Here is a 14,434-nt window from a genome sequence, read left to right as displayed (position 1 = left end):
AGTAAGTATAATCTTTTAAAACATGTTTATTATTTTTTATTGTTTCTTTAGTTGTGTGGAAATCTAAGCCTAACATAGGCCTATCCCTCCTAAGCCTAACAAAGGATCTGCCAGAAAGACAATGATAGTGAAACACGTGTAGAGGGTTGTTGATTTGGATGAAATTTAAATTACTGTTTGGCAATAAAAAGTCACTGCAACCCAACAAAAGGAGTCTTGTCTAACTTCAAACTTTGAAAGGCCAACTGGATTACCAATCTAATTAAGTAAAATATAAAAAGAAACAGAGCGCACAGAGAAGGGTTCCACCATTTCTTTCATAGAATCTGGATCGTCCAACATCATGGTTACACACAGAGTGTACGGACAGAATCTTACGAAATCTGCAAATAAATTGTGCTACCATGACATATGCCTCAAAGCCTCAGAAGAGGCCTTTTGAAATACTGGGCATTGCATGGATTTACTTTCCCTAAAAGATATGTAGTATCCCCTGCAAAGTATGTGTGGTGTAAATGGTTCTTGTGTTATGGGCCTGGACTTCCAAGTAAACCAAGACAAGCGGAACAAACACAGTTACTGTGTTGAAACAGGGAGCGCAGCTGAAATGCAATAGGTCAATCAGAGGTACGTTGCCCCCCACAAGTCTGCTGATTGACAGGGGATGTGCAAGGATAAGGGTCTGTTGAGAGAGTAGCCTCTCTACAGTTTGACCTAAACATGTCAAGCGAAACTTGCTGAGTTGCGTCATCTTTTTGCCCATTGTAAATATTGCTTTCAAAACCATATGTCCTTCTAACAAACATTTAGGTGAAATGTTCGACAAACATATTTACTTCGTGTAGACAATGGGCATCAGGAGAACCGAAGGGTATGTAAGATATCATCCATTTTCAAGAAGAACAAAAAACATTCATACATTGTAACACAAACTTGTGAGCCCAAGACTTGCAAAGTTTCGGAGGCAACTGAAAAAGTCGTGTTAAAATAGACGGGTCGGAGAAGAACTGAAAGGCAATTTAACAGATCAAGAAACCAAAACAAAATGTAAAAAAATAATCATGTGTAGCAAAACAATATGATAAAACTATAATAATCAAATAAAGCCAATATCCTAGGAAAAGCAGAGTGATGATTAAATGACTCTCCGGGTTGCTGCTATGCTTTACAGCACTATAGGCGAAAGATGCGCTAGCAATGCCACAAACAGGAAGCTGGCATCGAGTGCATGAGTTTCCTTACCCTGGCTGCGAGGGTGCGTCTCTCCTCCCGGAGACCGACGTGCACAAGGAACACCACACATGTACATGAAAAGCAAAAAGAGGCTCCCTGGCCAACACCTGGGCAGGCACCGGATCCACATCGCTGCAGAACACCGGGACACAGCAACAGGTCTGGACAGCACTTCACATCTCAGGAAGCAGCTTAGCTGCTGCGCGTGCGTCACCTGATGGGGACGGAAACTCACGCCTGCGCACTGAACCCAATGTGCCAATCCATGACCCTCATTCGGCAGCTGGCTTTTGGGGGAGGCGGGGTTGAGTGTGGAGTGTTTCGTTTTGTGAACACAGGGCAGAACTGAAGAGCTGCTAAGAGATAAGGGGACTGGTAAAAAAGGAAAATTAAGGGCTGTCGATGAGGGAGAGACTGCGAAGACTGGGAGAACGAAAGCTGCCTGAAGATGTTTATTAGCTCGTGGGAGCCCATTTCGACATGAGGTCTGGCGCTCGCCCTGCTTAGGTCAGAGGAAAACGCTCTGAAGCACCCATGGGGTGTATTTTACAATAGAGATGGGGAAAAAACGGATTATCATGAGACGGCCACTCAGCAGGTAGTTGAAACACTAAAGCCCACTTCTATACCTATTAATGCTTCATTGTCACCAAGGGGTGGATGCAGAGAAACCGGAGTAAGGGCAACAATGTGAGAAGCCCACGTGCCTAAAGGCAAATGCAGCTTGCAACAGGCGCACTGCAATGTGCCCATTTTACAGCAATGAATGAAAAGACTATTTTATTTATATACAAGAGGAATAATGCGTTTTTGATCGCAAATGAACGTACACTAGATAAGAAATCAGATGTAATGGGAAGCAGTGAGCTTCTTACAAAGGGGTGAGTTTGAGGGACATTCTGACCAGGTTGTGCAGCGGAGTAAATGGAACAGTATGGAACAGATGGTTCCCTTACTAGGGAACCATCACCCAACCCTGTGCAGACCACCCCCCGCAGCAATGACCCCTACCATAAAAGGTGCAATGATCAATGCACAGTCTTTAGTTGCCCATGCACCCAATATTGTAGACCTCATCTCTGAAAATGCCCTGGATTTTCTCGCCATCACAGAAACCTGGCTCCAGCAGGCCCTGCCCTCTCCCTAGCCCTCCCAGAGGGTTACATTATTATAAGAGCTGACAGAAATTCAGGAAGAGGAGGAGGTCTCCCCTTATAGCAAAAACCCATCTGGGCCTAAGAGATACCACCCTCACCAGTCTACCATCTGCTGAACTCCTATCAGTTAAATTCCTGCTAACAGCCACCCAAACTATCCTCCTACACCTCGTCTACCGCCCACCAGGCCCCATCTCCTTCTAGGAAGACATCACAGGCCTCTTAACATCCAATGTAAAATTAGGCTCTCAAATCATACTTCTTGGAGACCTTACCTTGGGTTCCAGGACCCCAATGATACTAACACTCTAGCTCTCGAAAATACCATCTCCCAGCTTGGCTTTAAACACCAAATCACAGAGCCTACACACGTCAAGGGCTGCTCTCTAGATTGGCTGTCTGACCTCAATTGCGCCATTAAAATACTTCAGAATCAACCTATTGCCTGAACAGACCACCAATACATATCCTTTTCCATTCAGGGGTCCACCCCCCTGAGTCCTAGCCTGGCCACCCCATCCCTTTCCAAGAACCCCCGTAACATAACACTGCCCAATCTACAACCTCTAATCAGTAACATCTTGGACGATACCAATTAGAAAAACCTAGACCCCACTAACCTCGTTGACCTCTATAACAATACTTTAGAGTCTGCCTTGCACACTATCGCACCACTCAAGCTAAAGAAAGCCAAACCTATTGCCACCTCAACAATTGGTTCACACCAGAACTAAAAATCCAGAGGAATGATAAAAGAGTAGCGGAATCCACTTGGCGTAAATCTCCCACCACTTACAACAAGGCACTGTTCACCACAGCAGCTGCTTCCTACAAAACTGCCATTCTTACCACCAAAAAAGAAATCTATAATAACAGAATCCTTAACGTCAAATCAAGGTCCAATGAGCTCTTCAGCATCCTAAGCGAATTGGAATTCTCAGCCCCGCCATCAGCGGACTGGACTAAGGATGCGGCCTGGTGCACCAAAATAAACAAGCTCTAGCGGACAAAATAGCTTCACTCCAAACCAAAATAGAAGCCAAGAAGAATAGCCTCTCAAACAGCTCATCCGATAAACACTCTCCCAAACATCAACTCCCTCAGTTCCCTCCGTTTACCTTCTCCCCGGTCACTCCTAAGGAAGTGGAAGACATCATCAGAGGTCTAAAGCCTTTAAGATGTCAAGGAGACTCGTGCCCGACTCCCATCATCAAGGAGGGTGCCAAGGAGCTGTCTCCTTTCATCGCCACAGTGATAAACTCCTCATTCAAGGCTAGCCTTGTCCCCAATAACCTCAAGGAGGCTTGGGTCATGCCACTCTTAAAAAAACAATTTAGACCCCAACATACCAACGAACTATAGGCCAATCACAACAGTCCCCTTCCTTCTAAAAATTCTGGACAGAGTTGCTTACCTGCAAATCCAGAAACATGTGGAGAACAATGACTTACTTGGCCTCCGTCAATCTGGATTTCGGCCCAGACAAGGCACTGAGACAGCCCTCCTGGATCTGAAAATACAGATGGACGAGGCAAAAGACAAAGGCAAACTGGCCATCCTCCTCGTATTATACCTCTCGGCTGCATTCGATCTGGTCAATCACCAGATCCTCACTGATCATTTAAATACTGCAGCAGCCTTCTCTATCAACACATCCAATTGGATTAAATCTTTCCTATCCAACCGCACCACCAGAGTCGTTTCGCCCTCTGCCTCAGCAGACCCGATCCCCATTCACTGCGGGGTTCCCAAAAGCTCACGCGTTTCACCAACGCTATACAACATATTCACCAAGCTCCTCTTTGACTGCCTTGACAACATGGGTGTCATCTACACAAACTATACCGATGACACCCAGGTTCTCATCACGCTGTCAGGTTGCTACGAAGCTGACTCTAAGCTAATTAACGATATCTACTTGGAAATACAGGCATTGATTGCTGCCCACAGCCTCTGCCTCAATGATGAAAAAACTGAGCTCCTGATTGCCGGCACGCAGGCTCGCCTCAACAAGCTTGACCCGCGCTATATGTCCTTCAACATCGATGAGAACCCGATTAAAGTTTCAAAGGAGATAAAAACACTAGGAGTTTATTTCGACTCCACCTTGTCCTTAGAAAAACAAGTGAGCTCCATTGCATCATCAATAGCCTATACCAACAAGCTAATCAATGCATGTAAATCATACTTGTCCCCTTCTAGTTGCATGACGTTAGCTAGAGCCTTAGCGCTATCCAAAAGAGACTACTGCAACACACTGTTCCTAGGATCCTCTGAACAGAATCTCAACAGACTTCAAGTCCTTCAAAACAATTCATTAAGATCAGCATTAAACATTCAGAGATCCAGCCACATCTCTAGCCTTAGACAGAAATCTAATTGGCTCCCAGTGCGCAATAGAATATCACTTCGCGCTCTGGCAATCACCCACACATGTCTGTGTAAGTCATCCCTTGAAATGTGTTTCAAACTTTCTTGCAAGTGTCTTTCTCTCAATTTCTGGATTAGTTGGTATTCTCTCTCGGTCCTTTAATTAATTCACATTGAGCAACAAATCCTTTTCTCTTCCAACTCTATTGATTTTCCCTTTCAGGGTGGGTTATGATTCTCTTTCTTTCAGTTTTACAGTTCAAGTTTGTCAGATTTACTTTCTCACTTTTCTCATTTCTACTGGGATGAGTTTCAGTGTTCCCCTAATGATCCCCCGCCTCGGTTCCTGTTCCTCTGGGGTTCCCCGTTGCTTCTCTTTCAGGTGGGAACATCATGAGTTGCTTATGGTTCGAGTACCTCCGGGCGTTCTTTCATCTCTTATTCCTCTCTTTGCCGGCTTCTTTGCCTGACACGCCTAGTCTTCTCTCCCGGCTTCGATATTCCTCACTGGGGGACTGCATCAGCTGTCGCGGCTTCCCCTTGGCGATCTCGACGTTGTTACACGGGTGGACTTCTCACCACTGGAATCTCGTGGTCACGCCACCATTGTTGCTCCGGTCATGTCGGAGTCTCATCTTCAGCCTTCAAGCAGATATCTTCTCTGTTGATGGCTCCCAGAAAGTTTGGACTTCGTGGGCGCAACGCTTGTCCACAGCCCCGCCTCCAGCTAGCGTGACGTTACCGGGGGACCACCCCTGCTTCACCACATGATCCCCTCTCCTTGCTCTCACTTCCTTCCCCAGAGTTAACAAATACTCCTCCTTAAATTCACTTGTCCCAGTGGATGTAGGCTTTTCACTTAAAGAGCCAGCTGTTCTTTTCTCTCATGTGTAACATATATTATCTTGCTCCTTTTTCAAGCCTCGACAATTACAAGTATTGGATATTAGAGATAGTCCCATATATGCCATTAAACGGATTGGCTTTGGAAGTTCCTCACAGGAATGGGAGTCCTTGTGCCCTAAGAGGAAGTCTCTTCCAGTGAGGTCCCACTTGCCTCAACCCCTAGGGAGGGTGTTGCGGAGCAGGTTCACCTCTCTAGCCTCACAGGGAAGGGCTCCCCCTTGTCATATGTGGTGGTACGGTTTGTGTCGTCCACGGCTGCAGAGACCGTGATACCAGTCATCGAAGATATATTTGCGGCGCATGATCTACCGCAACCGATGCGCACCGGCAATAACCCACCCTTCCAGAGTCCATGCCATTCCACATTGTTCAGTACTGACACATCACCCCGTACTGCCCGAGGGCTAACTGGGATGTGGAAAGATTTATGCGAACAATGAACAAAGCATTCAAGATTGCATTTCAAGAAGGAATGCCCATGGAAAAGGTGTTGCCCACAATCCTAATGGCATACAGGACAACCCCACATACAACCAGGGGTGTGTCCTGCTGAAACACTACTAAAGAGAATGGTCAGATCACTGATCGAGGAAGAGGATAGTATGCAAGAGTCAGAGGATTAACAATGATAAGAAGTCATTAAGAAGAAGATTGGTGCTCTTCTAGATACAAGTAGGAGATGAAGCGCTCGTACGTAACAGAAAACCCAGTCATAAGCTTGATATAACTCATTAAGCGGCATCGCGGACTATCACAGGAGGGTCCATGGTCAAGGCACGGTATCAAGGAGAAGAGGCAACACGCAATTGTAGTTGGTTCAAGTGGTTTTGTTCTCTCATCTTCCTCTTCCTAGTACTTTTGAGGAATAACAAAGTCTGCAGTGAAACCGTCCATGTGAGAAAAAGCGCTTTGCGGTCATACCAATGATATATAAGGCGCTATATAAATACCAAGTAACATAACATACCACTCAGGATGATGCTCAAACACGCAATCAACAATTTATTCAGAAGACCAGAATCAATCACCCTTGAAAGTGAATGCAGAAATTAAAAAACCCTGCCAAAAGCAGTTGAATGCAGGAATGAAACCCTGCCAAAAGCAGTCTAACCTCTGCGTATGCACATTGAGGCAGTAATGCCTGGTGAAGGTATGAAGGTATCTGGGTCTGCCCAGGTTGATTCCCTGCATATATCTTGAATAGCTACACCCTGTGCCTCTGCCCAAGGCACTGACATCCCTCCAGTAGTAGAGCGACCTGTGACAAATTCAGGGAATTTGCCCCTTCTCCCCAAGGGGGAGCCACCTCCTTTGGAACTAGGGGGGTGAGCCTGCTATGCAATACCCTATCTAGGGGACAGGGCAAGCGGGTACCCACTGGGGGTTATCCCTACACCCCAACTCTGGTGACAAGGAATGCCCAAGTAACGATTCCGTCCAACCTCCTTTCACTTCAAAGTTCGCAATGTTTGTTGGTTATATGGGAATTGAACAGGGTAATGGTGTAGAGGGCCAATTTAAGGCTGATGGCTTGGTTTCCGGGCTGTATTTTGTGGGGAATCCTGCGGATCCTCCACCAAAACCATGCCTTGCGTCTCCTCCTAGGTAGGCAGGAGAAGGCAGTCACTTACTGATCCCAATCCTGGGGGTGGTGTACTACGAGAGGATCACCTGGGTGGAGACAAGGCCCGGGTCGTTGTAAGATTAGGCAGGGCGAGACACAGTATTTCTCCTTGGAGAGGGATACTCTTGCCACTGGCTTAAAGGAGGAAATGGCTTATTGTCACTTTGAAATATCTCTATATCCTAGTAAGGATGAAAGGGTAAACTCCCAGGGTGTAACCCAACAAAGTGTTGTATCCAAGGAACAGGTCTTTTCTACCCCTAAAATTAAATATCCTCCCCAATGCCAAAGGTATACCAAAAGCAATGCCATCTGACTCTAATTAAGTTAAACCCTACAATCCCTCTTCTAAAAACATCAAGGGAATTAAAACCAATGCAGAAGCAAGATGAGGGAAGTAGGAGAGAAGAAAACTCTCAATGGTCGAGGCCAGATCGGAGGCACCTCCACTGCATAGGAGTGTGGGCCCCAAGAGTGCCTTAAGCAGTAGTAGTGGAAAGAAAGTCGGGAACTGAAAGCTGCCCGCAACCGCTATGATTTTGGAGCCAGTGAGGAAGCTCCGTCCTCCAATTCACAAGAAACTCCTTGCTTGTAACTATAACCAGCTAAATTAGCACTCACGTAGAAGTGGGAGCGAGTAAAAGTTGTTTGTTGCCATAGGAAGTCTTTACAACAAAGGGAATGTATCCCACGCATGTTTAGCACAAGTTAAAGTGCTTGCATAGAAGTAAAGCCTTTTTATTTTCCATTGTTGTATTAAAACCCTTACCAGAGTGGTCACGTGTCTCCTCTTAAGAGGGAGAACGTTGTCGGTAATCACTCGAGAGGTAGCAGCTGACTTTCCTGAAATGTTATAAGAGCACTTACATGAAAGAAAGGTTGCGTGTAAGTCATTGTGATTCCCAATCCACATTAAAGCAGAGCTCTGTATGAAGAATAGGGAGCGTAAGTCTTTTAGGTGAAATTCTTCATCAAAGAGTGGTCGCGTGTACCTAATTTCGTTTCTCTAGTGAAACATGACTCTTGTAACATTTCGAACAAATACTTTGTAGTTGTAAAAGTTGCCGAAGTCACGAGAAGAGCGAGCATTATTCTGTTACGCTCACCTGGCTCCCACAGGGGCGTCGATCTGAACTGAACAGCTACTGTCTCCACCAATGTGACACGTAGTGCCGAGATGACGGACTGGACTGGCCCTCCTAGCTTCGTTTGCTTGGCCCGTAGGAATATTCTTCTACAAATGGAGAAAGGGAATTAACCACCCGTGGAGTTGAGCGTTAACCCCCCCCCCCCACTGTTCTCCCCACTGATCACCTTTGATGTCCCCTCTTATAGTCTCACCTCATGGTTTGGAAAGATGAGCTCTCCATCCTGCATTGAGCGCAGGGGCGCGTAGATAACCAGTTGCTTCACTGGCTCGAAGGAATTGGTGAGTTCCAGAACAATATTGACTCTGAGATTCCCGGCAAGACGCCGTAAGTATGTAGTTCGTAAGAGTCCAAGTGTCTGACTTTCACTCTGTCCAATTCCTTGCAGGTTGCAGCTTGACCCTAGCGAAGAGTTCCTCGTGGCAACCGGTAATATTCAGGTAAGGATTTGTATTATCCAACACAGTTCGATAAAATAATGTCAATATGTAACCTGTTGCTTTCTCCTTTATTCAGGCGCTGAGAGAAAGTATGACGTCTCGGGGAATAATGCCTCAGGCGGTAAAATCAGGTAAGTCTATTGTGGTGAGGAGGTTTCCCCTTGTTTGTCCCTTTGTTTCACCTTGCTGTCCTTTTGTTTCCCCTTAGGGGCCGGGGTTCAGCGAGGATGCAGTGGAAGCTGTGCCGACCCGTGAAGAGGAATAGTACCCCCGGTGGTAAAATCAGGTAAGTCTATGGGGGGTAACTAATACTTAGGTGCCGGAGTGCGGCGGGAACATGCAGAAGGATGCGGTGGAATGTGAAGATACTGCGAAGGCCGGTGAGTTCAGCGCAGCGCTGCAGCAGGCGAGGCGATGCGCATAAAATAACTTCTTTGTTCCAGCTCGAAGGCGCGATGGATCGGGAATTCAGGTGAGGATCAAAGGTATTGCTCGTGTTCTAACCTGTTCTCCTTCTTTCTCCCTTTTTTTAGGAGCTCCAGACTCGAGGCGGGCATGGCAGAAGACTGGATGCAGACTTGCAGGCACGGTGAGCGTTACGCTGCTGGATGCAGAATAACGCGAAGCGTGTGCTGCTCTTTGGGCGTGGTTTAAATAGCCTCCAAAGTAGTCCCAGGTAAGTATTCCTCCCCAGCCCCACCCTAGTAAAAAAATAGTCCCTAGGTAAAGTAGTCCCTTCCAAGCCTCTTTTGGCTTGGAGCTCTTGCAGCATGGTCTGCATCAGGTACGTTTGCAGCATGGTCTGCATCAGGTAAGTTTTAATCTATGAGCCTGGCGCCTATGGCGCCAGGACTGACTCTCCATATGAGCCTGGCGCCATAGACGCCAGGACTACACCCAAATAGCCCCTAGCAGGGGTTGTTGGGCTTGCTTGGAATAACTTGATGCCTGCTTCCGGGGTTGCTGGACTTGGTCTGGGTCCCCGGGGATAGGCATCATGACAGCACCCCCCCCCCCCCCAAGGCCCCTCCTAAAGTCGTTCTTCCCTGTGGTTTCGGTTTGTCTGGGAAATTTCTGTGGAATTTGTTCACCAATCGGGGTGCATGAACGTGGTCACTAGGTTCCCATGACCTTTCCTGTGGTCCGTAACATTTCCAGTAGATTAAAGAAACTTTATCAGCTTGGAGTCCAGGATGTTTTTAACTTCAAATTTGGGTTCCCCGTCTACAAGGATGGGGTCTGGTGGCTTGGTTAATCTTGTCCCTGGTTGCACTGGCTTCAAAATTGACACATGAAAGACGGGGTGAATTCGCATATTCGGCGATCCAAAGAATGTCTTTCCAATTACTCTCAGTCTGATGTAACATACAACGCAGGTATTGTTCGAGAGTCTGGTTGGTCCTCTCCGTTTGACCATCGGTTTGGGGGTGGTGACTGGTCGATAACCTCACATCCATTTGCGCCAATTGACAACATTTTTTCTAAAAATGTGAAATGAATTGACTGCCCCGGTCAGAGACCAATACGGACGGAAATCCGTGTATGTGAACAATGTTTTTTTTGAGGAACTCCTTGGCCAGGATTGAAGCTGAAGGTAATCCCTTTAAAGTAATAAAGTGGGCCATTTGGAAAAAAGATCCACAATAACTAGAATGGTGTTAAATCCATTGCATGGGGGTAGATCAGTAATAAAGTCTAACGATAAGGTGTGCCATGGTGTAGGCTGAATGTCTAAAGGTTGTAAGAGTCCAGCTGGTTTTTTCTTTTGACTTTTGTTTTGGGCGCAAATGCCACAAGACATCACAAATGATTTAATATCCTTTCGCCAGGTAGGCCACCAGAATTGTCTCTTAATTTTAGCTTCAGTTTTTGCAATAGCTGGGTGCCCCTCCATTAGGGTATCATGATAACGGGAAATGACTAGCTCTTGTAGTTCCTTGTGTGGCAGAAATAGCCGCCCTTGGTAATAAGGCAGGTCATTGGTGACAGAGTAGTCCGGGCCTTTCTTTACCCAGTCCTGCAGGGCTGTAGGATCAAAGAGTTGCTGGATCTTTACCTGAATGTCCTCTAGTGTCTGTAGAGTAGTCATGCCAAGAATCCTTTGTTTGGAAATTATAGGTACTGGTTCTGGGTTCACTTCTGCCTCTCCCATCCATATTCGGGATAAGGCGTCTGCTTTACCATCCTTACAACCTGGTCGATAGGTTATCACGAAATCGAACTCGGCAAAGAACAATGCCCATCGGAGTTGGTGTGACGATTGGGCTTTGGCTGTCTTTAAATACTGTAAGTTCCGGTGATCGGTGATCACAGTAATTGTATGCCTGGCACTGAGAAGATAGTGCCGCCAAGCCTTGAAGGTGGATTTAATGGCTAATAACTCCTTGTCGGTAACCGCATAGTTTAACTCGGGTGCCGAGAACCTTCTGGACCAAAATGCTACTGGGTGAAGCTGGCCAGTTTCAGGGTCCTTTTGAGACAGGACAGCTCCCATGGCTAGACTGGATGCATCAGTTTCCACTATGTATGGAAGTTCAGGGCGCGGGTGCTTTAATACAGGTGCAGACGTGAATTTTGCTTTCAGCTCTTGGAAGGCATTTTCAGCTTCTTCAGTCCGCATAAAGCGTTTATTTTTTCGCAAGAGTGCTGTGATGGGATGTACAACATGTGAAAAATCCGGGATGAATCTGCGGTAGAAATTGGCAAAGCCGAACATGCTTTGTACTCCTTTAACTGAACTTGGTGATGGCCACTTAAGGATTGCGTCCACCTTTCGTGAGTCCATTCGGACTCCTTTTCGGGTCAGGATAAACCCAAGGAATTCAACTTCTGTTGAATGAAAATGCATTTTTCCAGTTTCGCATATAGTTTGTGCTGGCGCAATTTCTCAAGGACTGCTCAGACGTGCTTCACATGGTCAGATTCTGAAGAGGAGTATACTAGAATATCATCGATATATACGACAACACAAACGTCAATGAGTTCTATGCACGTTCTGAGGTCACCTTCCTTTTTGGGCACGAAGAACAAAGCTGAAGATGCAGGGGACTTGGATGGGCGAATGAAACCATTAGCAAGGTACTGGTCTAAGTATTGTCGTAGGTGAAGGTTCTCAGGTTCCGTAAGGACGTAGATCCTGCTACAAGGGGGTTGTGCACCGGGCATGAGATCGATTTGACAATCATACGATCTGTGAGGTGGTAAGGTGTTTGCCTGTTCTTTTTGGAAGACATCCTGGAATTCTTGGTATTCTGGAGGTAGTTGCACGACTGCTGTGGTTACTGTGGCCAGGCCTGCGTTCAGATTTTTCTTTGGGTAACAGGTTTGTGCACAACCCGGGAAGGTTATTCTCTTCTCTCGCCAATCAATACAAGGATTATGTGTTTCCAACCAAGGTATCCCCAGTATTATTTGGAACTGTGGGGCTTTGATTAGATCAAACACAATAGTCTCTTGATGCCCATCCTGACCCAATAGTGTCATCTCTGTGGTGGAATGAGTTACAGGCCCAGAGGCAATTTCAGTTCCATCGACTGTGGTGATGACATCTGAGGTGGTTTTTCGGCAGAGAGGTAGATTCATCCTGGAAGCCAATTTGTAATCCATATAGTTTCCTATGGCCCCGCTATCAATGTATGCCCTTACTGCGTGCATACGCGATGGCTGCCTTGGATCTACGAGGACCATTGGTATGATAAAATGCAAGGTCTGAGTATCCTTCTTCAAGCTCGGCAAGCGGACCTCTACGCTTGTCGGGCGTGGTCGTTTCCCGAGTCTGACTCCATATGGCTTTTATCAGCAGCTCCTACCACCGTCTTGGGTGGTTTTACAGGGCAATCCCGTAGGAAATGCCCAGAAGTTCCACAATATAGACACAATTGCATTTGCCGTCTCCTTTCTCTTTCCTTCTGGGTTAAGGGTCCTTTAACCCCTCCGATTTGCATGGGTTCTGAAGCATCTTCTTCTTTGGGGGTAGCGTGGGTTTTGACCAACACCCGATTCTCAAACTTGGCTCGATCAGCCTTTCTGTTCTGAAGTCTGTGATCTAACTGGACCACTAAGTCTATATATTCAGCGCAGTCTTGAGGTGGGTTCACGACTTGAGCTAAGACATCCTTGAGTTCTCCTCGAAGCCCTCGATGAAATAACATGATTCGTTTTATCTCAGGCCATCCAGTTTCCACTATCAACCTATTAAAGGTCGCGATGTAGGAAAGAAGGTCCTGGTTACCCTGTTGTAGGGACAAAAGTTCGTTATCCAGGGCCTGTCCTTGGGAGTGCCGGGCAAATAGTCTTTCTATGCTCATTTGAAAGCCCCGAAAAGCCCGAAGAATTGGGTAATCCTGAGTAACTAGTGGAATTGAGCAATCAGGTGCACTGCCGCTGAGATATGACAATACAAAGGCTACCTTGGCTTGAACGTTTGGGAAGGCTCCAGGTCTGCATAAAAAGTGCAAGCCGCATTGGTTCATAAACACGGCGAACCTTTTGGGATCTCCGGCAAAGCGTTTGGGCGGAGCTAATGGAATATTTCCTGGTAGGTTTATTTGCACAGGGTTAGTCGATGACACAGGAGCGGGATTTCCCCCGGGACCTGGTAGGGGTGCTTGTCCAGCCTGGCTTTGCAGTAGTTGCCTAGCAAGGTCATCAGTTCGCTCCTTTGACAAAATCAGTTCTCTCCTAAGAGCATTGGTTTCTTGATGGGCTGAATGCACTTCAGCCCTCAGTTCCCCTATTGGGCCAATTGGCCAGTTTCTGAAGTATCCATAATGCCCGGGTGGGAATTTGTGGGTAGGCTTTGCGTTCTGTTACGCTCACCTGGCTCCCACAGGGGCGTCGATCTGAACTGGACAGCTGCAGTCTCCACCAATGTGACGCGTAGTGCCGAGAAGACGGACTGGCATGGCCCACCTAGCTTTGTTTGCTTGGCCCGTAGGAATATTCTTCTGCAAATGGAGAAAGGGAATTAACCACACGTGGAGTTGAGCGTTAACCCCCCCCCACTCCCACTGTTCTCGCCACTGATCACCTTTGATGTCCCCTCTTATAGTCTCACCTGATGGTTTGGAAAGATGAGCTTTCCATCCTGCATTGAGCGCAGGGGCGCGTAGATAACCAGTTGCTTCACTGACTCGAAGGAATTGGTGAGTTCCAGAACAATATTGACTCTGAGATTCCCGGCAAGACGCCGTAAGTATGTAGTTCGTAAGAGTTCAAATGTCTGACTTTCACTTTGTCCGATTCCTTGCAGGTTGCAGCTTGACCCTAGCGAAGAGTTCCTCGTGGCAACCGGTAATATTCAGGTAAGGATTTGCATTATCCAACACAGTTCGATAAAATAATGTCAATATGTAACCTGTTGCTTTCTCCTTTATTCAGGCGCTGAGAGAAAGTATGAAGTCTCGGGGAATAATGCCTCTGGCGGTAAAATCAGGTAAGTCTATTGTGGTGAGGAGATTTCCCCTTGTTTGTCCCTTTGTTTCACCTTGCTGTCCTTTTGTTTCCCCTTAGGGGCCGGGGTTCGGGGAGGATGCAGTGGAAGCTGCGCCGACCCGT

At 46.7% G+C, this 14,434-nt stretch overlaps 1 protein-coding gene across 2 annotated transcripts in view; it reads right to left on the bottom strand.

Annotated features, from left to right (window-relative positions):
* The window catches only part of ADAM17 (ADAM metallopeptidase domain 17), a 1,432,827-nt gene extending 1,431,377 nt beyond the window's left edge, over positions 1 to 1,450 (bottom strand). Inside the window, exon 1 of one of the 2 annotated variants that reach the window (XM_069605995.1) lies at positions 1,243 to 1,450. In XM_069605995.1, the coding sequence (XP_069462096.1) occupies positions 1,243 to 1,363 (121 nt within the window). In that variant the 5' untranslated portion in view covers positions 1,364 to 1,450. The remainder of the gene's footprint in view (positions 1 to 1,242) is intronic. The other variant, XM_069605996.1, reaches the window with a different exon arrangement.
* Between the last annotated feature and the right edge of the window lie 12,984 nt (positions 1,451 to 14,434).

This window comes from Ambystoma mexicanum, chromosome 4p (genome assembly GCF_040938575.1).
Source record: "Ambystoma mexicanum isolate Mex_15411 chromosome 4p, UKY_AmexF1_1, whole genome shotgun sequence".
In the NCBI taxonomy this organism is placed as follows: Eukaryota; Metazoa; Chordata; class Amphibia; order Caudata; family Ambystomatidae; genus Ambystoma; species Ambystoma mexicanum.
Note: the sequence above shows the minus strand (reverse complement) of the source record. Positions and strands in the feature narration are given on the sequence as shown.